The sequence below is a fragment of the Herpailurus yagouaroundi genome, unplaced genomic scaffold (assembly GCF_014898765.1).
Source record: "Herpailurus yagouaroundi ecotype Mexico unplaced genomic scaffold, PumYag 77, whole genome shotgun sequence".
NCBI lineage: Eukaryota > Metazoa > Chordata > Mammalia > Carnivora > Felidae > Herpailurus > Herpailurus yagouaroundi.
Genome location: NW_024412388.1, coordinates 56,086,625 through 56,113,296, shown reverse-complemented (window position 1 = coordinate 56,113,296; position 26,672 = coordinate 56,086,625). Strand labels below are relative to the sequence as shown.

Genomic DNA, 26,672 nt, shown 5'->3' with positions numbered 1-26,672 from the left:
TTATGACACTTTATTCTTCCATATAGCTTTTGAATCAGTTTATCAGAGTCCCCAGAAATTCCAGCTGTTATTTTTTATTGGAATTAAGTTAAATTTATAGTTTAATTCAAGGTGAAATGATGGTGTTCCAGTGTTAATTTGTTCCATTCATAAATATGCTGTTTAATTGAAATTTTTCAGATCCTCTTTTGTATCTTTGTAAAATAATTTTTTTTAAAGTTTATTTCTGAGAGAGAGAGAGAGAGAGCGCGCGCGCATGAGCGGGGGAGGAGCAGAGAGAGGGAGACACAGAATCCAAAGCAGGTTCCAGGCTCTGAGCTGTCAGCACAGAGCCTGACATGGAGCATGAACTCACAAACTGCAAGATCATGACCTGAGCCAAAGTCAGACGCTTAACTGACCGAGCCACCCAGGCGCCCCAGATCCTCTTTTATATCTTTCAATGGAGTTTTAAAAATAGCTTCTTAAGGTTTTTATGCATTCCTTGTTACAGGCTAATTCCTAGACACTTTATACATGTATTCTGCTATTTAAATAACATCTTATTTTCTAATGCTTTTTCTACCATTTGTGTGTGTCATTCTTATTTCTGGTAAACTGCTAAAGTTTCTAATTAGTTCTAATAATTTGTCTGTTGCCTTTGTTGAACTTTCCACTTAGTAATCTTATTAGCTGCACACTTAGGCATCCCCTCCTTCTGGGGCACCTGGATGGCTCATTTGGTTGAGCATCCGACTTTGGCTCAGGTCATGACCTCACGGTTCATGAGTTTGAGTCCTAAACTGGGCTCTGCTCTGACAGCTCAGAGCCCGGAGCCTGCTTCAAATTCTGTCTCTCTCTCTTTCTCTGTCTCTACCCCTCACCCACTTGCACTCTATCAGAAATAAGCATAAAATTTTTTTTCCAAAAAAAAAATCACCTCCTTTCAATCTTTAAATCTCTTATTTCCTTTTGTTTTCATTGTTGCAAATTTTAAGGAGACTGTGCTTATATATCTTTATTAAGATGATATTTGCTGAAGGTTTTTGGTACCAAGTCTTTAAAAACCTAAAACATTTTAGTTTCTTCATAGTTTCCAACTAGGTTTATTTTTGTAAAATATTATTTATTAAAAAATATTTTTCACCAAATACTTTTCTGTATCTGTTAAAAACATACCCCTTTCTCTTTTTTATTATTGTGATGAATTACATTAATACATTTTTCTGATATTTATCCATCTTTACATTCTTGGGATCAATCTGTTTTCTTTTTCAATCAATTTTCTTTTTTTTTTTTTTTTTGACCTCTCTATCCTCCACTTTCTACTAATTTTTTTTTTCAGAGACTTTTATAACACAGATTTGATTTTTTAGAGAAGATTTAAGTTCACAGCAGCATGAGTGGAAGGTGCAGAGCTTTTCTGTGTACCCCGACCCCACATATGCATAGCCTGCCCCACTACTGACGTCCTGTACTAGAGCAGTACACACAGTAAGATTTTTTAATAAATATTTTCAAGTATTTTTTTCCCTTCATTTAGTTTTTTCTCTGCCTGGGACTCCTTTTAAGTAGTTGTCACAATTTCTCTTTCTCTTCTTTCAGTCTTTTAAGTTTTCTCATTTTTCAACTTCTTTTCTGGCTTTTGATGCCTTTTGGAAGTCTCTCACCCAAACTTCCACTCGCTCGGTCTTGAGTCCTTTCTGCGATTCAACGCATTGGCTGTGTTATTTCAACAATTAAACTTTCCATACCGACTCTCTTCATTTGGGGCTTCTTCATAACCACCTGACTTGACTGATTCATGTTTCTACCAGCCTCTCTAATCTTTCTAAGGATATTTGTTATGCTTATTCTCAACTCTTGTTCTTTCTGTGGCATTAGTGAGATTTTCTATGGTACATGTTGTTCCCTTTGTTGCCTTTCTTTCCCGGAACTTGTGCCCCTCAGATTTCTCCTAATTTTCTCCTTTGGGATGTCTTATTTTCTTGGGTTGCTGTTGCAGCCTTGGCCTTTATCTTTCCGTGGGAAGACAGTGAAAGCTTCACTGTAGTTTGTGCTTCTCCAAGTAAGTTCAGGTGGGGAGGAGGAGCTTTTCAGGGTGGAAAGTTCCAGGCCAGAGAGTCTACAGTGATTTAGCTTGTGTTCTACCTGTCCTCAGGTTCCCCTGAGGTATACTTAGTACCTCCAGAACCCAGTACTCATGTCTTAATGGCTGGCACTGCTCTGCATGGGGGATTGGGACTGTTACTCTCTTTTGTAATTGCCAGGCCCATGGGGTAGATGGCAGGAGAAATCTCAAGGACCAGCCAGCTCAGAGGCAGTCTTTGCTCTAAGCTCCCCTCCACAGCCAGGTGCTGGGGCTTCTCTGAAGTTACCCTGTTCTGCTCTCTGGACTTCCCTGCTCCATAGTAGAAATGTCTAAGCAATGATCATATCAGGGCAACATGAGTGATAAGAAGGAGTGAAACCAGAAAGTGCTACTTCAGCACTCCCTTTCAACACTATTCCCCACTGCACTCAGCCATCTATTCTGTCCCTCCAATGGCATCCTCAGTACTGTGCTTGGTGGGGAGGGCCTATAACCTGAGTATTGGCCATCTTGTCAGGGACTGGAACTCCCCACTAGGGGTTCCCTTATATTCATTTGCCTTGTTATCAATGTCCTGGCTATGCCACATGATTTTTTTTTTTTTTTTGAGGATGAAATGCATTCATTTGGTAAATATTTATTGAGCACCTATAGGTTCCAGTACCTTTGCCAGGTGATGGACTAAAATAGCCAGAGACCCCTTCTGACCACTGCTTTCTCTGGAATTTGCTAGGCAAATCAACTTGGCATTGCTCTGCCTGACTCATCATATTTACCAGGAACCAGCCTGAATTTCCTTCCCATGATGTTTGTCAGGGCATGTTCTCTCCTTCAGAACTCTGATAACAACTCACCTTCTTTCTATCACCTTTCAGAATTATTCCTTTAGCCTCAATCATTCAACTTCCCATCTCCTTTTTCCCTGAGAGCTTCTGAACAGAGTTATAAGGTTCATAAGGTACTTGCAATAAGTACCCATCTAAGAGACAGGTGGCCTTGTTTTCCAGTCCAGTTCTGCCACTAATTGGATCTGTTGATCTTGGCTAGGTTATTTCACCTCCTGGGGCCTCAGTCTCTGACATCTGTATGGGTCTCTGTTTATGACTGTACTGGCTTCTGTTAAAAACTTTTTATTTATTTGTCTATTTATTTAGAGAGCATATAAGAGCAGGGGAGGGGCAGAGGGAGTAGGAGAGAAAGAATTTTACGCAGGCTCCACTTTCAGAACAGAATTCAATGCGGGACTCAAACTCACAAACTGTGAGATCATGACCTGAGCTGAAATCAAGAGTCAGACACTCAACTGACTGAGCCACTCAGGCACCCCTGTACTGGCTTCTGACTTTTCCCATAGTTTTGAGAATTCTTGAGTACAGGGACTGGTCTGAAATATTAAATATGTTTTTACTTGCTGACTGATGGGTTTAGCACACATTCAATTTTCATCGTAAACCAACAAAATCACTCTTGTGCTTCCTTATAGGCAATGCTGTGGCAGGTGTTTTTTTTTTACAACAAAGTTTTCCCTACTTTCTCAAAACCAACATAATTCTGCCTGTGGGGGGTATTATTTTTCTTTTCCTAAAAGGAAAGTTCTGTATGTGAGGAGTATACATTAACATACACTGAAAGAAAGGGAGACAAAATCATAGTACGTTATCCCTACAGATCATTCAGAATATGTGTGAGACAAGAGCGCTCAAGGGTGGGACCATGTAATTTGCCAGTGTGTCCTCTATGTCACCTGGGACGTGCAGGGTATTGGGTGGTTCAGGTGTCATCTTAGGAGAAGCATAGATCCTTGATACTCCAAGATTTCCAGGACCAGAACTCTCTTCGCTATTGCTCAGTTCAAGTACTGTCCTATCTTACCTCCCCTGCATGTTCATCTGTATGGAGCCTCATCCTTTTTTTTAACACCTATCCAGTCTGAGAGGAGAGAAACAGGTGTTTTGTTTGTCACTGCTTTCCACCATCTTTCACCTCCCCAGGGACTTCATTCCATTCATTAGTCCCTCTCTCCCCTTAATCCTCACACTCTTCCCTACCCAAGTCTTTTTCTCAGCTTACAAGCTTGCTGAGATCTCACTTTAAAATAAACCCACACACCCACACACCTCCACTCCCACACCTGGCTCACAGAGCTCTCCATGCTCGGGTCACATGTTACCTCCTTCCCTGGCATTCTCTTCAAGCCCATGCTTCAGCTTTTCTCTGTTCCTAGAGCTCCCTGTGCATCCATCTAATCTTGCATTTGTTCACTGTACCAGAGTTTATTTGTTTTTGTTTGCCCCCCCCACCATGACTGAATATAACTGGAGGACCTCAACAGTATATTTTACCTATTGCTGGATTCTAGCTGCCTTATGTAGTATATGCTCAATAAATGACTGCTGAATGAATAAAGTAGAGGCCAACTCTAACATAATGAATGTGTCATTTAGAGAAGTTGTTACCAAATCTAAATAAAGCATCTGTAGGAGTGCCTGGGTGACCCAGTCAGTTAAGCGTCAGACTCTTGATTTTTTTGGCTCAGGTCATGATCTCAGCTTTGTGGTATCGAGCCCCACGTTGGGCTCTGCACTGACAGCACGGACAGCATGGAGCCTGTTTGGTATTCTCTCTCTTCCTCTCTCTGTCCCTCCTCTGAGTGTGTGCCCTCTCTCCCTCTCTCCCTCTCTCTAAATAAACATTAAAAAAATAAATAAAACACTTGGAACAGGCCCAGAAAATTCACCAAGATTATATCCTCAAGACCCAACTGCAGTGGCATTTGAAGAAGGTATTCTGACATATTACATTTTAACAACAGCAGGATACTAAATAGTGGTATGAGTTCAATTACCCCCACAGGGTATATTAAAAATTATATATGCAGTACTTACTGAAGAAAAATTTTTTAAAAAATACAGAAAGCAAAAGTGGGGAGTCCCTGGGTGGCTCAGATGGTTAAGCATTCAACTTTTGGTTTCAGCTTAGTTCATGAGATCGAGCCCCAGGTTAAGCTCTCTGTGCTGATAGCTCAGAGCCTGCTTGGGATTCTCCTCTCTCTCTGTCCTTCCCTGCTCACTCTCTCTCTCTCTTTCTTTCAAAATAAATAAATACACTTATAAAAAAAAGCAAAAGAGAAGGAAAATCACCTGTAATCCTATGATGCCGTCATGACCTCTATTAACATTTTCATATACATTCTACTAGATTTTTTTTTAAGATGCAAAAAATGTGTAGTCATATAAATACATTTTTTTCTTTTCTTTTTTTTTTTTTTTTGAGAAAGGGTGGGGAAAGTGAGAGTTTGAAGCAGGCTCCATGCCCAGCAAGGAACCCAACTTGGGGCTCGATCTCACAATTGTGAGATCATGACCTGAGCCGAAACCAAGAGTTGGATGCTTAATCAACTGAGTCACCTAGGTACCCCGTTAATACATATTTTATTATTTTATTTTATTTTATTTTATTTTATTTTATTTTATTTTATTTCATTTATTTATTTAGAGAGACAGAGTGTGAGTGGGGCCTGGGCAGAGAGACAGGGAGAGACAATCTTAAGCAGGCTCCACATTGTTAGTAAAGGGCCTGATGTGGGAATTGAACTCATGAACCATGAGATCATGACCTGAGCTGAAATCAAGAGTCAGATGCTTAACTGACTGAGCCACCCAGGCACCCCAATACATATTTTAAATAGCATCATCCCATACATACTACAAAAAGTCTACCTTTTTACTTATTATGTGCATTTTTGCTTGTCAATAAAAGCACAATTAGAATATCACTTTAATGCTAGTGTGGGATTAGGCAGGTGAGAGTCATGATACATTAAGCCAGTCCATTCTCTATTATTTAACAGTTAGGTTGTTTGTGGTGTTTCACTATTTCAAAATTTTTTCCACAAACATCTTTGTGCCTACACTTCTAAGCACTTACCATTTGCTGAGGATTCATTTCTAATGGTAAAATTTTTTGGTCAAAGATATATTAGTGTTTGAAGTTTGTTACATATGGCCAAATGTCTTCAGAAAGTTGTACAAATTTACATACCCACCAGCAGGCTACAAGGGTATCTCTTCCCCACACACTCCCCACATGGGTTTTACTAACTCTACTTATTCTTTCTCAGTCTGATTTGGTTTCTTATGTTTTTTCAAAAGTTGCATGTCATTGATTGCTAGTTAGGTTGAACATATTTTCACATCTTTATTGCTACTTTTCTATTTATTTTTTGAGTTGCCAGTTCATATCCCCTGGTCACTTATTTATTTGAAAAAATAGATAGATAATCTCCTTTTGCTGAAAATGTGATATAAACACTTCTTAAATTGCTATTTACATTTTTAAAACATTTCATTTATTAAAAAAAATTTTTAATGTTGATTTATTTATGAGAGAGAGAGAGCATGAGAAGGGGAGGGGCAGAGAAAGAGGGAGACACAGAATCTGAGCTGTCAGCACAGAGCCCGACTCAGGGCTCAAACTCAGGAGCAGTGAGATCATGACCTGAGCCTAAATCAGACGCCTAACTGACTGAGCCACCCAGGTACCCCAAATTGCTATCTACATTTTTAAAGCTTTGTTTGTGGTGTTTAAAAAATTTTTATTTTACTATGTGTACAGTTTGAGCTTTTTTTCCATACAGTTAATTCATCTTTTCCTTCGGGTTTCTGCCTTAGATACCTACCCACATTTGTCAGAGGTTATCAGTTACCAGTTATCATTCTCCCAAACACTCTCTCCTCATCATCTTTAGCAAGGGAACACTGCTGCCTGGAGTATATTTCTAAGTCTCCTTTGCACCTGTGACCAGGTGACCAGGCAGAGTCAATGACTCCAAGTGTGTTGTGTGACCTGGAACAAAGCTCCTCAGGGTGAGGGCCCTCCTCTCTTCCTTCTTTTCCTAGAAGAAAGTAGCTAGAGCTCTGGCAGCCATCTTGGACCACTTCCATCTTGAGGATGGAAGCCAACTTGGCAGAGGGAACAGAAAGAAGGAGCCTGGAATCACCAAGCTGTCACATCAGCCCTGAGCTGTCTACCTCTGAACTTCTTATATGTGAGAGAATTAATAAAAGACACTCTAGTCAGACCTCTGGTAAGAGCAACCCCTTACTGCTAAAAGCAATTCCCAACTCATATACCAACCCAAAGTTACATCAATATTTATTTGTATTTTATTCTAGTTATTTTTAGCTACTCTATTATCTCTGTGTTTATGGCTGTATGACTGAAAAGATATATAACTAAGATTTAACAGTGTATATAAAATAATCATGTTTGAGTAGAAACTTCTTTCAAATGATGATTGCTAGACTCACATGTAGATAAGATTGTTCCACTGGATTTTAAGAAAGGATTTACTTATAGTTTTATTAGGCATTTTTGGAAAAGTTAGGCCAGTGATCTTGACATGGAATCTATTTATAATACAGATTTGAGAAACAGTATTTATATCCATTTTATTGACTAATCATAGGCTTTTATCTTGAGAAATTAGTTTTCAGAGCATGCAACTGTAAAATGTGTATAGCTAGTCGGGAGATTTTCAATATAGATAATTGGTACATATCTAAATTTGTGTAATAAAGAGCTATAGTACAGAAAAATTTTACTATGATTTCATTACAGCCAGGATTTCAACACTATTGGTTTTAAAATATGCTTAAGTGTAGAGTATTTTTTTTCTAGAACTTGACAACACATGCTATTCTTGCTCCTAGAAAAATTAGCCAAATATTAGTGTTCAATTTAATGTAACTAATATTTCCTAACATTTGTTAAGCACCTACTATATATTAGTCTTTATTTAATCTGACAATGAGCTGCAAGACAGATAATATAATCCCTACTTTGGAGAGGGGGAAACTGAAGTTCAGACATGTTAATTCACTTGTCCAAGGCCGGGTGCAAAAGAGCCTCTGAAGGCTGTTAGCTCCAAACTCCTGTGTTACTCATGCCAGGCCCTGGGCTGAGCCGGTGGGAGATATGAGGTAAGTAAGATACAGTTTCCCACAGGCAATAATTGAAGGAAACTTGGTACTTACCTGCCTCACACAGGTCCGTTATGTTAATACGAGTAGGCAGGGAACTGCCTTTTGAGTTGGCTGCAGACACAGTTGCAGCCCAGTTTCCAGTTCTGGGAATGATCCAGGTCCAGGAGGTGTGTTCTGTGATGTTCTGCATTGTGACTTTCCCCCCTGCCACCTCCTGCAAGGTCACTAGATAGTGGAGGATTTTCCCTCTTGCCTCAGATACACTCATATTCTGTAAAGAAACACATCCATTTATTGTGTAGTCTCAAACAAGGTCGCTGGATCTTTGTGCCTGGACCTTATGGCTCCTGTAGCAGCAGGCTACATCCGAATGACTTATTTATGTCTTCTCATCTGCTGCACTGCATATTTTTGTGCCTCCACCAAAACCCACCACTTAGAGGAAAAAATCAGTTAATATCTTTTAAAGCTAATTCTTAAAGACACATTGATTTTCCTTTCTTGTTTCAAAATGAAACTTCCAGCAGTAGAAAACTCAATTACATCCAATGGAACTAGAGTGGAATCTGAACTCAGATGATCTAGGTTTCAGTTCCAGCCCCACCAATTACTAGCTGTGTGAGCCAACGCAAGGCATTCGGCACCTCTGAATCTCCATTTTTAAATCTGTGAAATACACACATACACACACACACACACACATACACACAAACTTTTTATGTAGAAAGTGTAATGCTGCTCATTAAATCAAAAGTGAGATTTTCAAGAGCTAAACTAGTAAAATCCACACTTCATGAACTGGATTAGCCATCTGTCCTAGGAAAGTAAGACACTGTTTATAAATGTGTGACTAATGAGTTTTGGAATTGCAAGAATTCCAATTGAGATCATTTGGGAGAGATCCCAGAAAGTAAGCAGAAAACTAATTATTTGTATTGTAACCCTGTTTGGATAAGGACCATGGGAAACAGAAGCAATGAAAATGGAGAGCTGCCAAGGCCAGCAATGGCAGCGCCCGTCCATGCCTAGTACAGGGAGAAAAAGGTTTAACCCGTGAGACTTAAGCATTACCATTTTCTTGGCAAGGCTATTCCTTCATGGGTGCAGCTGCTAAAAGACACATTTTAGGACTGCCAAATGCCCCTTTCTCTGATTCCCTGCCCCTCAAGCAATCTTATAATAATTTTGTTTCCTGTGAAGTTTATCTTTCAGGAGAGACTGGGATAACAGGAACATCTGGTTTACTTAAAATTTATGTTTTTCACTTTAAGTGAATAAATTGGCCTTCTGATTATAATTTGGCTTCTGAAATAATTAGCATGCCGAGAGAGAGAATGTTCCTATCTGCTGACTCAAGCCTCCTAGTTAGCCCAACAGCTGCATTCCTCACTATAAATTAATCCATGAACATCTAGCTTTTTATATTTCAGTCTCTGGGAACTTGATTAATGCAGGTCCTATCCTAGGTGCCCTTCTGGATCCACAAGGTCCAGGACTGAATCTTAAACCATGGTCAATGCACCAGATGAATGCCATGTTGCTGAGGGCTCTTTTGGGTGCACATTCAGTCTTTCCCTAGAAGACATTTTTGTGTTCTGGCAAGAACCAAGAAAGTTAATATTTTAATTGTACACCACAGTCAATTTTATAGGCCTGTTGTTTGGATTAAAGTGAGTGCTTTTGAAATTGCGATATTCTGAACTGTTATTAATAAATATGCCCTTTGTTTCCAATGTTTATAGCAGCACTATCAACAATAGCCAAAGTATGGAAAGAGCCCAAATGTCCATCGATGAATGAATGGATAAAGAAGATGTGGTATATATATACAATGGAGTATTACTTGGCAATCAAAAAGAATGAAATCTTGCCATTTGCAGCTATGTGGATGGAACTAGAGGGTATTATGCTAAGTGAAATTAGTCAGGGAAAGACAAATATCATATGACTTCACCCATATGAGGACTTTAAGAGACAAAACAGATGAACATAAGGGAAGGGAAGCAAAAATAATATACAATCAGGAAGGGTGACAAAATATAAGAGACTCTTAAATATGGAGAACAACAGGGGTTACTGGAAGGGTTGTAGGAGAGGGGATGGGCTAAATGGGTAAGGGGCATTAAGGAATCTACTCCTGAAGTCATTGTTGCACTATATGCTAACTAACTTGGATGTAAATTAAAATAAAATAAAAAATAAACATGCCTTTTGTCACAAGAGAAAAAAAGGATAAGTTAAAGCAAAAGCTGGCTGGAGAAGATAATCCCCTTAGCTATTACTCTATCCTTCCCTATCTCCTCTGTAGGTCCAGAGATAGGACTATTATTCCACCCTCACACCATATACCCCTTAGGGCACTCCTCAAGAGTTAACTGTGCTCACAAAGCTCCCCATTCTTGACAGGAACACAAGGGGCTTCAGTCTTACTCTGACAACTGAGAAAATAGAGCCCTAATTGAAAAAAAACACCTTGCAACTCAACCCTCACTACCTTCCTCTCACTGTCCTTCATAGACACATCAGCAATCTCCTTCAATCCTATGGGAGAGTGCTGGAAGAAGGGGGAAATGCCAAATCATCTTGGATCCAATGAACTTCCTAGGGACTGCTGTGGAAATCTAGCTCATTTCCACACACCACACACTGCAGTGATCTAGTGAACAGAGATGTGGATCTGAAAGATGAGTGAAGGTTCCTAGAGGGTAGTGAAGGGCCTGGACCCAAACCCTTGCATTTTCCCCTCCACATCCCATATTTCGGAGTTGAAAATATCATTGAGAAGGTGAAGGTGGAGTTAGGTAGTTAGAGAAATAAATATGGTATCCCATATTTATACATATGTGTAAATGTATGTATAAATATGTGTGTATATATGTATATGTATATATATGTATACACATACACATATGCTTATACATATACACATACAAGTTATGCTTACATAAAATATTAAGCTCAAGTTTTAGGATAAAGGTTAACATCACTCAGGCAATTGGTCTCCTTCACCAATTTGAAAACGGGCACAATTTGTCCAACACGGTCCATGGAACAAAAAACTCAATGAGCCAAAAGGAAAACAGGTATTTATCCAGCTGGGCACATAGTCTCCTGAAGCAACTGAAAACAGTGCAATTTGGCTCTTTAAAAAAATAATAACATAAAGTTTGCAAATAATGCATGTAATACATCACCTCCAGATTATACTTGGTCTTGATGTAATGGAATATCATCACAGAACTTCAGAACCAGGCAGGATTCTACAGTTTAACAGTTCATTCAACATTTCATTTTACCAATAGGGAAATTGAGTCTGGGACATGAAGTGACTTGCTTAAGGGCTCTCAAGGGATAGATGGAGGAGCTGAGGTTGGAATCCAAGGCTCTTGACTAGTGATCCCTCTACTCCTGCTCCTTCTGTTGGCAAGCTTGAGACAACTGGTCACCAGGGGGCACCATGTTTCATAGTTGGAATCCCCAGTCACTCTCTGGCCCAATGTTGGAAAGCAGCTTGTCTAATTGCAAGGTTGTGGTATATTCTGATGTGGAACATCAACAGCAGACATCAGGTCAACAATTTTGGGAGGGTGGAGATCCAGAATTCTTTTTTTTCCAGAACCAACAGGCCTTGTGTCACAAGGAGACAAGCTGTGAATCCCAAAGAACTGCCATCTGAGGAGCCAGCTGGGTCTTTCTAGATGAACTTCTTTTATTCTAATGTGTATGTATATATATATAATATACATATATATATACATACACACACATATATATACACTATATACACATGTATATATACAATATTATGTATACACACACATATATATACACTAATGTATTTTTAATATTTATTCTAATATTTTATTCTAATGTATATTTGGGTGAGTGATAGGGAGAAACTATCATTTATTGGGCCATACCATGAGTCAGAAACTTTACATCTATTGTCACATTTAGTCCTCACATCTCCCCATCCTGAGGGAGCTGAAGCTTGGAGAGGTTAAGAGACTGATGCAAGTAGTCCCCACAGAAAAGTAAGTTTTTAGTGCGCCCCCTAGTGGGTGTAAGAGGGTGTAAGGTGGGTGTAAGAGGGTGTACAGTGGGTGTAAGGCAATGTCCAAAATGTGTCCAATGTCTCTGGTACTTCTTGTACCTTTGTGGGCAGTGCTGAAAGCAGATCTCAAGCCAGTGTTCCTACTGTCATTGTCAGCCTCTCCTATTGGTAAGAGTGTGCTAATCAGGAAAAGCTGTCCCACGGTCTCCTTCAGTTTTCTTTCTGCTCCGTAAGAAATGATCTAAACTTAGTATTAAGTTAGCTTTTCTGACAGGTTTGTCTACGAAGCAAAGAGTGAACAGCTCTCTCATAAACTATTGTGAGAGTTCTGTTGGGTGAAAAGGCTTTCACCATCAAAAATACCTTGGTAAATGTATCTGTGATAGGACAAAATCTGGTACATGTCAGAATGCAAGACCTCTGTTGTTTTTTGTTTGCTTTGTTTTTAAAGATTTTATTTAAGTACTCTGTACACCCAACATGGGGCTCGAACTCACAACCCTGAGATCAAGAGTCACATGCTCCACCAACTGAGCCCTCCAGATGTCCCTATTTTGTTTTGAAGTATATAGGAAGAAGGGTGTTTCTGTGAATTGATAAATCATGTCTTCTTAGGACTTTAAAAAACCTACTGTACTTGTCATAAAATAATATTTTATTCTAATTTTCCCTGATGCAAACAGACAAAAATATGTCAGAGCTGCCAATATGTCAAAGAAGAGAGTCTGTAGTCAAGACATATTAGAAAGGTAGGGAACTTGAATATGTCACACTTTTGTCTATGAAGACTTTTGGGGTGGCAAGGTTGGTTTTGGAAAGCTACTGACTTAGTTTTTCCTACTCCACCACATAGCAGCTGTGTGACCTTGGCCAAATTATTTTACCTTTCTGAGGCTCAATTTACTTATCTGTAAAATGAGGTAATTCTGTGTATAGCATAGGCTTACTGGAGGATTCAATGGGCTGAAGGAGGCAAACAGTTTCAAAGAGTGCTGGATGCATGGCAAATGTTAAGACACTTGGTGAGTTACCTTCTGTCGGTTACCCTAATATAAAAATCACCGTACTTGGCACTTTTCCGTTATATTCATATTACTCTTCTACCAATCTATGGAAGGTCAAGCCATCTTGACTTGGATCCCACCACAGCTCTGTATGAAAATCCCACCAATGTCATACAGTTGATTACAAAGCATGTATAATTTAAGCCCGGGTAGGGGCGCCTGGGTGGCGCAGTCAGTTAAGCGTCCGACTTCAGCCAGGTCACGATCTCGCGGTCTGTGAGTTCGAGCCCCGCGTCAGGCTCTGGGCTGATGGCTCAGAGCCTGGAGCCTGTTTCCGATTCTGTGTCTCCCTCTCTCTCTGCCCCTCCCCCGTTCATGCTCTGTCTCTCTCTGTCCCAAAAATAAATAAACGTTGAAAAAAAAATTAAAAAAAAAAATTTAAGCCCGGGTATTGATTTCAGAACTCATGATGGCTTTCAGCAACCCAGCCCAAAGTGAAGGAGCACCTCAAAAGATAACCCTCATCGGAAGGTTTAAAAATCACTGTATTGAAATGATCCATCTATGGATCTGTCCTCCCATGAGCCTGTTGACTCACCTTTGTGTCCTCAGAGTCCTGCACAGCGTTTGCTTCCTAATAATCTAGCAAACGCTTTTCGTGATTCTCTCATTAATCTTCTCAACAACCTCATGTAGTACATACTATTACCATATGCATGTGTGAGGAAAGGAAGGCACAGAGAGGTTAAGCACCTTGCTTAAGAACACACAGCCAGTAGGCGGTGAGGCTGCACCCTGAACCCAGGCAGCTCAGTTCTGCCTAGAGGGTAAGCTCTTAACTGCTGTCGTGTTAGTACTTTCTAGATTCTCCCAGTTGTTTTGCTACCCTGAACTTATTTAATGGATACTAATAACTCATGACATCATGGTTTCTAACTTGTTTTGTAGCAGAAAATCAGCAAAATAATGGAAACTGTGTTAGAGCAAAACTTGAATTTCCCTTCTGTCTCTGTTTTCTATCTTATGTTAATTCTCTGCTACCCACTTTCTTATCTTTGCATTGACCACCTTCTGTTATCCAACTAAGATTCTCTACATTACAGATACTATAATATGTGTGACTAGTAAGCAAGGGAAAACAACCCTTTCTTTCCGAAAATACCTTCAGAAATGCTGTGCCAGCCTGTGATAGGACCAGGGTTGGGAAAGGAAAGGAGACAGAGTTGAATATTGCAACAAAACTATCTACATCTTCCCATCTGCTGCTTTTGTATTTAAATATTGATTCTGAGATTGGGATGCCTCCTCTAATTATATAAAGGCCTCAGGCTCCTGACAGCCAATCTTCCCTGTGGATTTATGACAGACCTTTGTTCTACGTCAATATAAATCAGATTACAAGTAATATTTTCCTACATTTACTGGATTTCTTTCATATGAGGAGGCCAAAGGACACATCTCATCAGTGCAACGTGATATGGACTGTAATACTCTTCATAGGACACAGAGAAATACAGAGAGAAAGAGATGAAGGGAATGTACTAAGCTGCCTCTGGTCACAGACCTTTCTGAGGCTCTGCTGTGAACTGGTGTATGGGGCTTGTTCTTTTCTTTCTTCTCGTCTTCTGTGATTTGAGGGCAGCTGTTTATCCGAATGAGTTACGTCATTTAACAAATGAACAAAACCCACCAAACCTTCCCCACTTTTGGAACTGAGTTTCTCTAACTCTCTTCTGTATTGCTTGTGAGGGCCCTAGAGGGGCGCTGTTTGCTACATGAGGGAGTCACTAGCTGCAGGCAGCCATAAAGATCTTGATGTGTAACTGACATGTCCGTCCTCTGGAAGCAAGCTCTTAGCCACTGGACCCGCTGGCACTTAGTAGACACACCAGTTTCCAAAGACTTAGTAGGGTAAGAAGAATGTAAAATAGCTGATCAATAATTTTAAAATATTGATTTACACGTTGAAAGGATAATATTCCATACATACTTGGGCTTAAATAAAATATATTATTAAAATTGATCCCACCTGTCTCTTTTTATTTTTTAAATGTGGCTACAAGAAAATTTTAAATTATACATATGACTCTCCTTTGTGGCTTGCTTTATATTTCTATGGGATGGGGCTTCACTACAGTGATCCTTTACATGCTGAATCCATAGTCCTTGGTTTCCTGCCAAATGTTCCCCCACCCTTGTCCCAGCTAACCTGTTCTTCTGGGGTCAGCTCTAGTATTACCTTGCAAGAGATCCTCTGTGACTCCTCACCCATTCCCTTGGTCTACTAGGTAACCCCGATAATCATCTCCCTAGCTGGATCTTGAACTCCTCCTTAACACCTGAGTGCTGTCATCATCCCCATGTCTGTCCTTCTCCTGGACTGTGAGTTCAAGCACCTGAGGACTGCATTTGTCTTGTTCACTTCCATATCTCTGGAATGCAGTACAGTGTCCAGTACTAATGAGAGCCTTCAATATATTTGCTAGTTTGAATGAATGAATGAATAAAGTGAAGTTGGCTTCATTTATACACACTACTTCCAGATCCATGGCCTCAAACATAATTCCAGAAAGTTTATGACCTGCCATGATTAAGAAATTAACAGAGGAAACTGTAAAGGTTAATGAGGTTTGGCACATCTTTCCATACATTGTCTGTCTATCTATCTATCTATCTATCTATCTATCTATCTATCTATCAGGTGATTTTCTTCCTAAAGGATACATGCTATGTTAAGTGAAAGAAATCTGTACTGGAACCATGGATTGAAACACTTAATCAAAACAAAGGAAACAATATGAATCTTTGCAGAGAAGGAAGATACAGGGAATGTGAGGGAGGGGATGCTAGAAAGCCCCCTGTGAAGAGCTCTAACATGACACTGGCACTGTTTGTGACAGAGCAACATTTTCTACTTGTTATTGCATTTATTGTTTGAACAATACTGAGGTGTTTTATTTCACAGATTAATTTGTACTTTTTTGGCTTCAACAAAGAAAGTATTTTTTCTCTTAAAAATAGCTATGGCAAAACATACTACCAGATATTTTTGAGGAAAGAGAACTTTTAGAAGAAAGCTTTTAGGAGAAACCCAGAGTAAGTAGGTAAGAGCCAGAACAATAAAGCAAAAGTCTCCTTCCCCCTCAACACACCCCCACACTCACATTGATCCATACACACATTCACGAACACTCATACCCACACACACCCCGGCCACCATAATTGTGAGAAATCGATTTCTGTTTATAATCCACCCAGTCTATGGTATTTTGTTATAGTACCCAAAGGGACTAAGACACTCACCTACATGCACCCACACTGACACGCAGACTCATAGATACATACCCACACTCCCACTCACATCCCACACACATATAAAAAACTCATACCCAGTCACACACACATTCACGTTTACTCTCTGCACTCACACACATGCACACATCACTCACATACATGCACAATCACACATACATACTCATACTCACCTATATTCACACTTCACTCCCTCACACACCCAGGCTGTACCCATTCAGCAACAAGTTGTTCTCTTCTGATGTAAACATCGTACAAAAATGAAAGGTCATCTCACATTCCCCCAGCTGTCAGAGAAACATGCTCTCACTTTGTTCATAGACTAATGGGGTTTTACCTGGGGCTTCCTTTGGTGCCAAGACCTGAAATCCCCCTCTTTGCAGTGGCAGGGTGTCCCCCTCACTGGGGTTCCCAGTATTGATCAAAGTGAAAAAAAAAAAGCCAAAATCAACACACATACATCTTTGCTTCCTTTCCTTGGTGAGGTCTGATTTGGGCCCCACCACAAACCACCTGATCTGGCTGCAGTGTTTCTTTCTAGTCTGACATTTAAACAGGTCCTTTATGTCATGGCACCACCCCATCAATTCCCAAGCCTGCCTGAGAGTGGCATATGGGGAATCCCCAGGAGGATAAGTGGGACTGGAGTGGTTCCAGACAGGAGCAGTGACTTCTGCCTAGGAAGGCTCCCAGCTGCAAGCACCACAGTACCTGAAATCCTCTCTTTGGAATCACGTCATTTCCCTAGACCTGTTTCTGTTTGTGAAATGGGTGGTGGGCCTGCATGCTGCTTACATTCCCTCCGGCTCTGTGGCTCTGTGGCTCTGTGGTCAAAGCAGGCCTGCTCATCTCAGTAACTCTCGTCAGTCTTTTACTGCCACTCCCAGGTGAGTGGCCTATTTGGGGCCACTGAAGAACCCCAGGGTTTGGCAGAAAAGGACTTAGTCTTGTGATGGTCCTGAAAAACTGAGGACTAGATCCAACATTCCTTAAGGAGCCTCTCTCAAACAGGACAGGCACAGAAGGTCTTGAAGTTGCCCTGTCTTGATCACCATCTGGTGCCAGGAAGTTTCTAGTATTTACATTTTTGGTTTCTTAGTGACGCCAGTTCCAGTCCAATGCACCCACAACTCTGGCTCCACAAAACGGAAAATTTTCTAACAGTAAGAGATGCCCACCAGAGCATGGACTGCTTACAAAGTGGAATTCTCCCTGTCCGAGACGGTCCAAGCAGGGGCATGTGTCAGTCCTGGCTGGAGTGGGAGCAGTGCTAATAATAGGAGGGTAGACTAGAAGAGAATTCAAGTTCTTTTGAATTCCAAGATCTCACTTTAGAGTTTAGGCTTTTCCAGGTTTAGGGGCAAGATTAAAATGAAAAGCAGAGAAGAATTTGCATATGCATGTTGGCTGAGCATTACCTGTGGCTAAAAAATGTTTATTGGAACTAAAACAGTCTATCTCTTCAGATCACTGCTGAGGACACTCAGGGGGAAGGATTCTCTATGGAAGGAGGAATTTTGGTTTTAACCAGTTGCTTACTTGTGAAAATGAAAACCAACACTCAAGAACTGAGCTGTGTTCTTCTATAATATTCACAAATTATGGCCACTCTAAATGTCTTGCTTTGAGAATTGTCTTGCTCTTAAACATGGCTTCATTTTAAAATAATTTTAAACTGTAGTTTTAGTTTCAAAGCGAAGAGCTTGATTATGACTCACCAAGCTATTTATAGTAGTCTCATACCAGACATTTTGTGCGTGTGTGAGACAGAAAGGAAAAGAGGGAGAAAGAGCTCAATTCTTGCCTGGCTCATTTCTTAAAACTGAAGAAAACTGCAGTTATCAACATCTATCATGCTAACCCCATCAGAGGACTTGATATTCATTTCTCTGACTCTTCTGCTTTCGTGCTCATCAGCTTCATGATTCCAAAACTGTTGATTTACCCTTAAATGGAAGAGGTGCAGTGAGAGGGATGCAGGAGTAGGGAAGTAAAGAGGAGTACAGCTCACCTGAAAACCTCTTATTAGCAGCATGCCAATCAGGAGCTCAATTCAAATAGTATTTTCTTTTCACAAAGATGAGTCATGACAGAGCAGAAAGAGTTCTGGATGGGGTTTCAGTCTCAATTCTGCACTTAGTAGCTGGGTGACTGTGGGAAGAACATCCTCTCTCTTACCCTCAGGTTTTCCATTTAAGTGGGGATACCTACGACCTACCTTACAGGGTTTTTAAAGGATTAAATGAAGCAACCACACCAGAATCAGCACTGTGTGAAACTCTCACATCCTATAATAACATTAGGTCTTACTGTTTTCTGGAAGGTTGTTTGAATCACTACTGTTTTACTACTATTCCTGAGGAGGAGTTGCTTTCCATTCCTCTTCACACGATTGTCTACAATTACTTGAGTTCCTGAGGTAGAACAGCCTTCTTTCCACCCTCTCCCTTTTCAGTGACTATAGCAAATACATTCCTAGATATCCACGTCCACAGACTTCCCATCTTTAATTTCCCAAAAAGTGAATAAGTAAGGTGGCGTGGTCACTGGTGGGCATGTTATATGCAGGGGATATTAAGAGTGGCTGGGAGGGGCAAGAGGCAGAAGAAATGGTGCAGTGGGACAGAGTGTGGACATGCCTGGAGATAGGAACGGATGCAAGCAGATGAGGAAAAGATGCAGTTGTGTGCAGGAGGGAACTCAGTGGGAACTCTCACTCTTATCTGACAAAAGGAAATGACATTGGGTCAAGTGTCTTGAGGATATTGCTGAGGAAACGAGCTTCAACCAAGTCTCTGAAGCCTTGTATAAAGCCACTATGGAAATAAAACTTTTTTTTTTTTTGGCCTTAAACATTGTTCAAATATATAATTCTTTCTATATGTTAATTATATCTCAATAAAAACAAAACAAAAAATCAACCAAATATATACTTCTCTTGAATTTTACACTGACAATGAAAACTTACCTTCCAGAAAAGAGAAATCTGTTGTCTATTGTAGTCAATGGGTTGTTTCATGTACCAGACATCTAATGTCCCAGTAGGCTCTGTTTTGAAGGAAAAAAAAACATATTTTCATGTATACACACATACATGTATATATCCATACAATGCAGAATATAAAACCTCTTAAAGTCAATTGCTTATTTAATAAACAATTCCAGGAGAGTAGGATTATCAGGTAATTTCAATTTTCTTTGTGCCCCCATATTTCTTTCCTTTTGTTAAACAATGAACATATGTGTCGGCCATAGAAAACACAAATTTTACCTTAAAAACATTTTTAAAAAATGATGATGAGGAAATTGGATTCCTAACTTACTCTTAAAATATGTAGTAATAAAATAACTCAAAGAAAGTATGTGTGATTATTTATTTTTTATTGGAATGCAGAAAGAATTAATTCTCAGCAGGAAAACAAAAATATGAATCATAAGGAACACATTTCTGATCCTGTAAAAATGAAAAATACAAATGATTAACTCTGTGTTCACGTCCATTCCTGAACTTACCATGTTGTGGCATAATTATTTGGTTTTATGATCATTAGATCATTAGATCATGATCTACTTGAAAGGAAGGCCCATCTCATTCATCTTAATATCTCTCATACTTACATAGTGCTTAGAATGTAACAGGCTCCTGACAACTCTTTGTCAGGTGACAAATGTGCAAATGAACAATTCAGACAATATTAGCTACTTGATGCTAAAACAGAGAATGAACTGATTGAAGGAAAAACCACCATCTTTAAGACAATGGTCAAATATGACCTAATTTAATTTGAGAAAGTCAATCAAACAGACTTGATAAGAAACTGAATAGTCAACTCCTATGTGCTAGAAAGAGAGTGTGTGTGCACATGTGCATACGTGAGTGGGTGAATAGTTTTATTTCTCCCATTATCAGATTTATTTTGATTTACAGCCAGGGGTGGAACTCACAGAAACAGCCCCTGAAAACAAGCTTCAACTGCACCAATGAAACTTGTTCATTGTGACACTTAGAATGTATTTGAGATGAGGCTACATTGGGGTTCCTTCTGGGGTGACAAGTCCCATTTAACCAGACGAAGTTTCTGGAACATTAACTCCCACCAGGAAAAGAGAAGACAAGCAGCCAGGGAGAGGAGAAGAGAAAAAGGGAAGGAGCACATGCACCCACACATACTATGGGCAGGTCCCGTGGCCCACTTACACTTGCATCCCATATCCTCTTTACCCCATGACATATGCAGCTTTAGTGCAGTGGTTAAAGTGTGAACTCCAGAGCTAGACCGTCTATGGGCAAATCCCAGCTCTGTGATCTTGAACAAATGTTAACCACATCCTGAATACATACTCTACATCCTGAAGCCAGTTTCCTCATCTGTTCAATGAGGATTGTAGTTCTATACGTCACATGGGGCTGTTGTGAGAATTGAATGAACAGAGCAGCCCTGACCTAAGGTAAGCACTCAGGAAATTTAGCTGTTGTTTCTTCACTTGGAAATGAGGCTTGTTCAAGGTCCCAGAACTAGTAATCGGAGAAGCCAGGTTTTGAACATTGGTCTGTTTTATCACATAGCCAGCACTCTTCTCTCTGCACCCCGCAGTTACCTGGCTCTGAGGCTTGTGATTTCTCAACAGTACTTCCACGCCCAACAGGTGCTCTTCTGTGTTCTACCCTCTTCCTTTTTTATTTCCGTTTCCTGCCTCTCTCACCCTCTTCCTTTTGTTTTTTTCTAAACATTCACTTATTTTCTTCCCCTCTTTTCCCACCAGTGGTAGCTTCTACCCTTGCAGTGAGGACCTAAAGGTAAGAAATGCTTACCCAAGACATTGTGAAAATGCTCTCCATCCTTCAGGATTATGAAGAGTGACCCAGAAAACAAGCCTAGCACTTTTATCTGCTAGTCCAGATGCAAAAAGGAAAAAAGCACAGGCAACAGAAGGAAAGGGGACCTGACCATTATTAACCACCTACAACGTGTCAGGAAATATTTGGGCATTTTATGTACTGCACGTTATCTCATTTAATCCTCGCACAATGCAGGGTGTGTGTGTGTGTGTGTGTGTGTGTGTGTGTGTGTGTGTGTGTTTACATCTGTTTTAGAGCTGAGGCCAAGGAGGCTGACAAAGGTTAAATGATTTCCAGAACACGTGGAGTTGGTAAATGGCAAAGCCAGCTGAGCCCAGGTTTCACTATTTCCAAAGACCCTGCTCTTCCATTACAGTTCACTACATTGAGCGGAGATCTGAGCAAACTAGATAACCCAGACATTGACTACATAATCAGGATGTGGAAACTTGGATGTGCTCCATGTTGAAGCCAGATGACTTATTAGTGCTAAATGTCTCCAGTTAATTACATATTAGTAACAAATAAAGGGAATACTCATTGTCTCATTAAAGATCTACAACTACCAGATTACTACAGAGCTAAGAATTGAATTCTAGAATCACAGTCTCTTCAAAGGAAAAATTGCAAGTGAAACTGAAATTTTAATGGTGCCCACCTGCAGTGTTAGCCTCTGTGGGAGAGAAATCATTAGTTGAATCTGTATGAGTTTCAAAGTGTAAAATTTCATGACCAGGGGTGTCAAACCACTGCTGCTTAAAACAGCATAAGAGCTGATATTAAAGAGAATCTTTGACATTCAACTGACACAAAATCACTTGAAATTCTAACCTCAGTGTTACCTAACAAAGGCAGATAAAACTATTATAGGCAGGCCAGAAAAGAAAAGTCAAAGACCAAATGTCCAAGTGATTACAAAACAAATGGGTACAAATGACTAAAAATACAAATACTGGAAATGGAAGTCAGGTCACCTGAGATGAAACTGCCTCCTATATGATAAAGGAGAAAACCGTAGAGTTGAATAGAGTTACCAATATGAAAAAAAGCGAAGATCCTAAATTAAGCAGGAGATTGACCTAAATGACCCTGAAGGTGCTTTCAACTCTAAAATCCCAAGATTCTAGGATTCTATGAAACAATAGGTGTGGCAAACAAATCTGAGCCAATCCATGTGCTTCTGAGATGAGCATCCATATCTGAAGCCAAGGCGAACGCAGGAATGTGGACAAGAGCAACTTAATCGTGGGTGGAAAGCAATCCCTCAACAGAGGTTTCCTCAAGGAGCATACAGATTTCCAAGAAGAGTGAAAATGGAGAATTTAACACAAAGCAAATATGGAAAAGGCATATCTTGGGAGGTTTCAGGTAGTGGGCTCAATGAAACACACGAGGATTTTTTGGTCCAAGTCATGTTCCAAGCAGGACAAGACAGAGATAAGTCACTCACTGCCTCAGTTCCTTGAAGTTCACTTTTTGGGGTTGACCCATTTGTCTAAAATCTAGTTTTAAACAACTCAATTCAAACAGATATTACAAGTATCTACTTGATTAAACAAGTTTTACTTTCAGACGTTATCACCTGCTATGCCTCCACGGGAAGTCCTATACAGACTACCCCATTCCACTTCCTTCTTGATAAATGAAGTTTAACACTTGGTTCACTCTCTCTTTTCACCTCTTTCTGTCACCTCTTTTACTACTTGTGAAGGGCCACCATCCATAAGGTGTTCCTTCCCAGTAGCTGGTACTGTCAGTCCCTCCACCTGCCCACTTCTAATGATCTGTTTCTGTCAACTGATGCTTTTGCTTCATACTTCACTGAGCAAAAGGAAGTAACAAGGCAGGGATTCCCTCATCTTTCTACCATGAAAAGTTCACCATCAATTCTCTAACATAGTATCCCTACTTCCATCAAAGTTCAACCCAACCTGAGTTCTGGATCCCATCCTCCCTTGTTTTATCAAGGACTTCTCCCCTACTTCTCTTGCATTACTAATTTCTCCCTCTCTGCTGGAAGCTTACCATTACCTTGAAAATACACTACAATTTTTCACCAACCCTAAAAACAAAACCAGACAAAGCATTTCCTGATACCACATCCTGCTCCAACTACTGCCCCACATCTCTGCTCTCCTTCACAGAACTTCATGAAGAGTTGTGAATTGTTAGTCTTTATTCCCTCACTTCACACTCACTCTCAGCCTGTTGCACCTGAGATTTTCTCCTATCATTCTACAGATATTGCAACAAACAAAACTAGTTAACTGTTTAGAGATACATACATTTCTGAAAGTTATGTGAAAAGTACTGATAAACATATAATTCAGGATAGTGTCAATAGTATATTGGTAATTTCACAGCATTTAAGTTGAATGGTGGGTTCATAACTGTTCACTTTGCTGTTATCCTTTGTACGGAGAAAGTAGCTTAACCTAGCATAATCATAGTGGCAACAGAAGAAATGAACAGATTTTGAATATGTTTAGGAGAGTCAAGTGCTGGTATTGGGGAATAAGGAAAAAGAATTTCTTTTTATTTGGAAAAGGAGAATTTAAAGATAACTTCTTGATTTTTGACTTCAGTAACTAGGAAGATGGTGGTATCACTTACTAAAATAGAAAATATTGAAACAGAAGTATTTTGGAAACATTTTGTTTTGGAGAAAAACAAAGAGATATCTATCTATCTATCTATCTATCTATCTATCTATCATCTGTCTGTCTAGTTTTCGAACTGTGGGACTGGATAAAGTCACCTGGGAAAAGAAGGGAGCCCAGGGAAAAGCCATAGGGATTTGGTATTGAGAAGAGAAAACTGACCAGCAAGAAACCAAGAAGACCTGGTCAATGAAGAAGAATAAAATCCAGGAACATGAGATTTCACAGAATTCAAAAGAATCAAGTACTTCAGGGAGGAAATAGCTCCCTTCTCCTACTGCAATGACTTTGGAGGCCATATGTTCCAGATGAGGGAAGTCCATAAGTTGCATTGGAACTTTACATTTCTTCGTGGTGTTGTATCCTCCAGGAATCTTTACCTAATGTTCCAAAACAGATTAGAAGTCCTTGAGTCTGAGGATCTGACAAGTTATCACTGTGTCCCAGCACCTGGCATAGTTCCTGATACACACACACTTTTCTCACAGATCCATCTTGAGAAGCATTTTTTCCCCCATTTGTTTCTGTTTGGAAGGCTTCATGGAAAGCATTTCTTCCTATTGGGGTGATCACCATCTTGTCAAATAATTGAGCTCAGACATTGATTTCTTCCAGGATAGATGGTGGGCTTAGAGGGGACCCAAAAAGAAAGGAAGGCAGGGACTGTCATTGGCTCTCAAACATAACATTTTCCTTCTAATGAAAACATTTGCATGTAAATCTCTTTAGAAGGCTAAGAACCTTTGATTCTCATATCCTCAAGCCTTAGGCACTCAGATAAATGAGCTAATTTAGGAGTCAGCAAACTATTGCCAGTGGGTCATATCTGCTCCTTGTTTTAGTACAGCCTGTGGACTAACAATGGTTTTTACATTTTTAAATGGTTGAAAACAAACAGAAGAGTAATTTTCAGTGACATGTGAAAATTACATAAAATTAAAATGTCAGTATCCATAAATAAGGTTCAATTGGAACATAGCTTTGTCTATGTATTTATACACTGTCAATGGCTGCTTGCACACTACAATAGCGAATTTTAGTACTGGTGACAGAGATATGGTCTGCAAAGCTGAAAATATTTACTGTCTGGACCTTTACAGAAAATGTTTGCTGACCCCTAAGCTAGATCATTTTTAAGAACTTGTTAACCAAAATGATAAAATAACCTCTAGTATTTAATTGGCCTTCTCAGAGTCAGGTAACTGTGGGGTGCAGAGCCAAGAGCTTGGGCTATGTGATAAAACAGACCAGTGCTCAAAACCTGGCTTCTCCAATTCTTAGTTCTGAGACTTTGAACAAGTTCTATCAGCTCTAACACTTAAATTTCCAAGTGAAGAAAACAACAGCTAAATTTATTGAGTGCTGACCATGGTCAGAGCTCTTCTATTCATTAAAATTAACCCATCTTAGCAATATTTCAGAATTACAAATGAATGAATGAATTGCCTAGCTTCTCAATGTGAGAAGGGGTGGCTGCAACTGGTGACCCTGCATTTTCTCCCCTTTGGGAGTCTCTCACCAACCACCCATGCCACCACCTCTATGGCGGTGGGGGGAGGAGGGCTACTCCTTCATTGCTCTGGTGTTAAGGTTGAGTATGCAGCACTTGCTTTATTTATTAATTGCCTATATAGAGTTTAACAAGACCAAAACATGTAAATTAGACTTTAAAAAGTGGTGAATGAGCAAACAGAAATACCTAATTTATACTATAGCTCTAAGGAATGGCTTGTTCATCTTTTTTATGGAGTCTCCTCCTGGGTGTTCTAGGTGGTGAGGGAATCACCTCCCCAACACTTTCCTTCTCCAGATGTGTCTGGAGACCCTGCAGCTCAAACTCAAGAATGTTTTCCCACTACAGGCCAAATGTGGTTGCTCAGTTCCCAGTATCAGACCTGCTTTTGACAGATAAAGATTGAGGGACTGTTCTCCTAAACAGAGAAAAGCAGTTTCTTTCCTTCTACTCCTTACTTAAAGGTCATTTAAAAAGTGTTTTCCATGGAGGACCATAACAGGAGTTGAATTTAATGACACAGGAAAGGGCCATATGGAGTAAATGAAGACCTCATTCTCTGCCGACATGATCTAAATAACTGTGCTCAATCCACCAGAAGATAACATTGCTCTCAGTTTTGGGCAGCAAAGGCTCCAAAGAACTCTATTATAAGGTCATTCAGAGTTTTAAAGAGTAACTAAAAAAAAAAAAAAAAGCTTACTAGCAATTTTTTTTAAATGCCAAGTTACATATGAGTACACATTCAAAGGCTGAAAAGGAAGAAGTGTTAAAAAAATTCACACCTTTTAAGTTTACATCAATTGGTGTTTCATAAAGAAACTGATGACAGAAATAGCGGTAAGGGGAGAAAACCAAGCTGCTCAGAGTAAGAGGGAAGAGGTCCTACATCAACCCACAGAAAGATGAAACACAGAAAAGGGAAATGCAGACACTGAAAGGAAGCCAACAGCTTCGTAAATGTGGTGCATCTCAGAGTATGGGTTTCTCTCTTCATGAATGCCTGCAATTACTCTGAACAAGTCAGTTCCTTGATTTGATTCATAACTGTCCATGAGTTCACAACCATAACAAGTTGCTGCACTCACTCATTGTTATGATAGTGGTTTATTTAAGGGCTATGAGAAAGTTACTGTTGTTACTGTCCTACCTTGAACTGTTTTTAATTTAAAAGATAAACCCTTTCAGAAAAAAAAACCAAAAAACAAAAAAACCCCCAAACTTTTCCACACAC

At 39.8% G+C, this 26,672-nt stretch overlaps 1 protein-coding gene across 2 annotated transcripts in view; it reads right to left on the bottom strand.

Annotated features, from left to right (window-relative positions):
• IL12RB2 (interleukin 12 receptor subunit beta 2) overlaps positions 1-26,672 on the bottom strand; it is a 78,401-nt gene that overhangs the window by 23,631 nt on the left and 28,098 nt on the right. For both annotated transcript variants that reach the window (XM_040470586.1, XM_040470587.1), the window contains exons 8-9: positions 19,394-19,473; positions 8,107-8,326 (exon numbers count right to left, since the gene is read on the bottom strand). In XM_040470586.1, the coding sequence (XP_040326520.1) occupies positions 8,107-8,326; positions 19,394-19,473 (300 nt within the window). The remainder of the gene's footprint in view (positions 1-8,106; positions 8,327-19,393; positions 19,474-26,672) is intronic.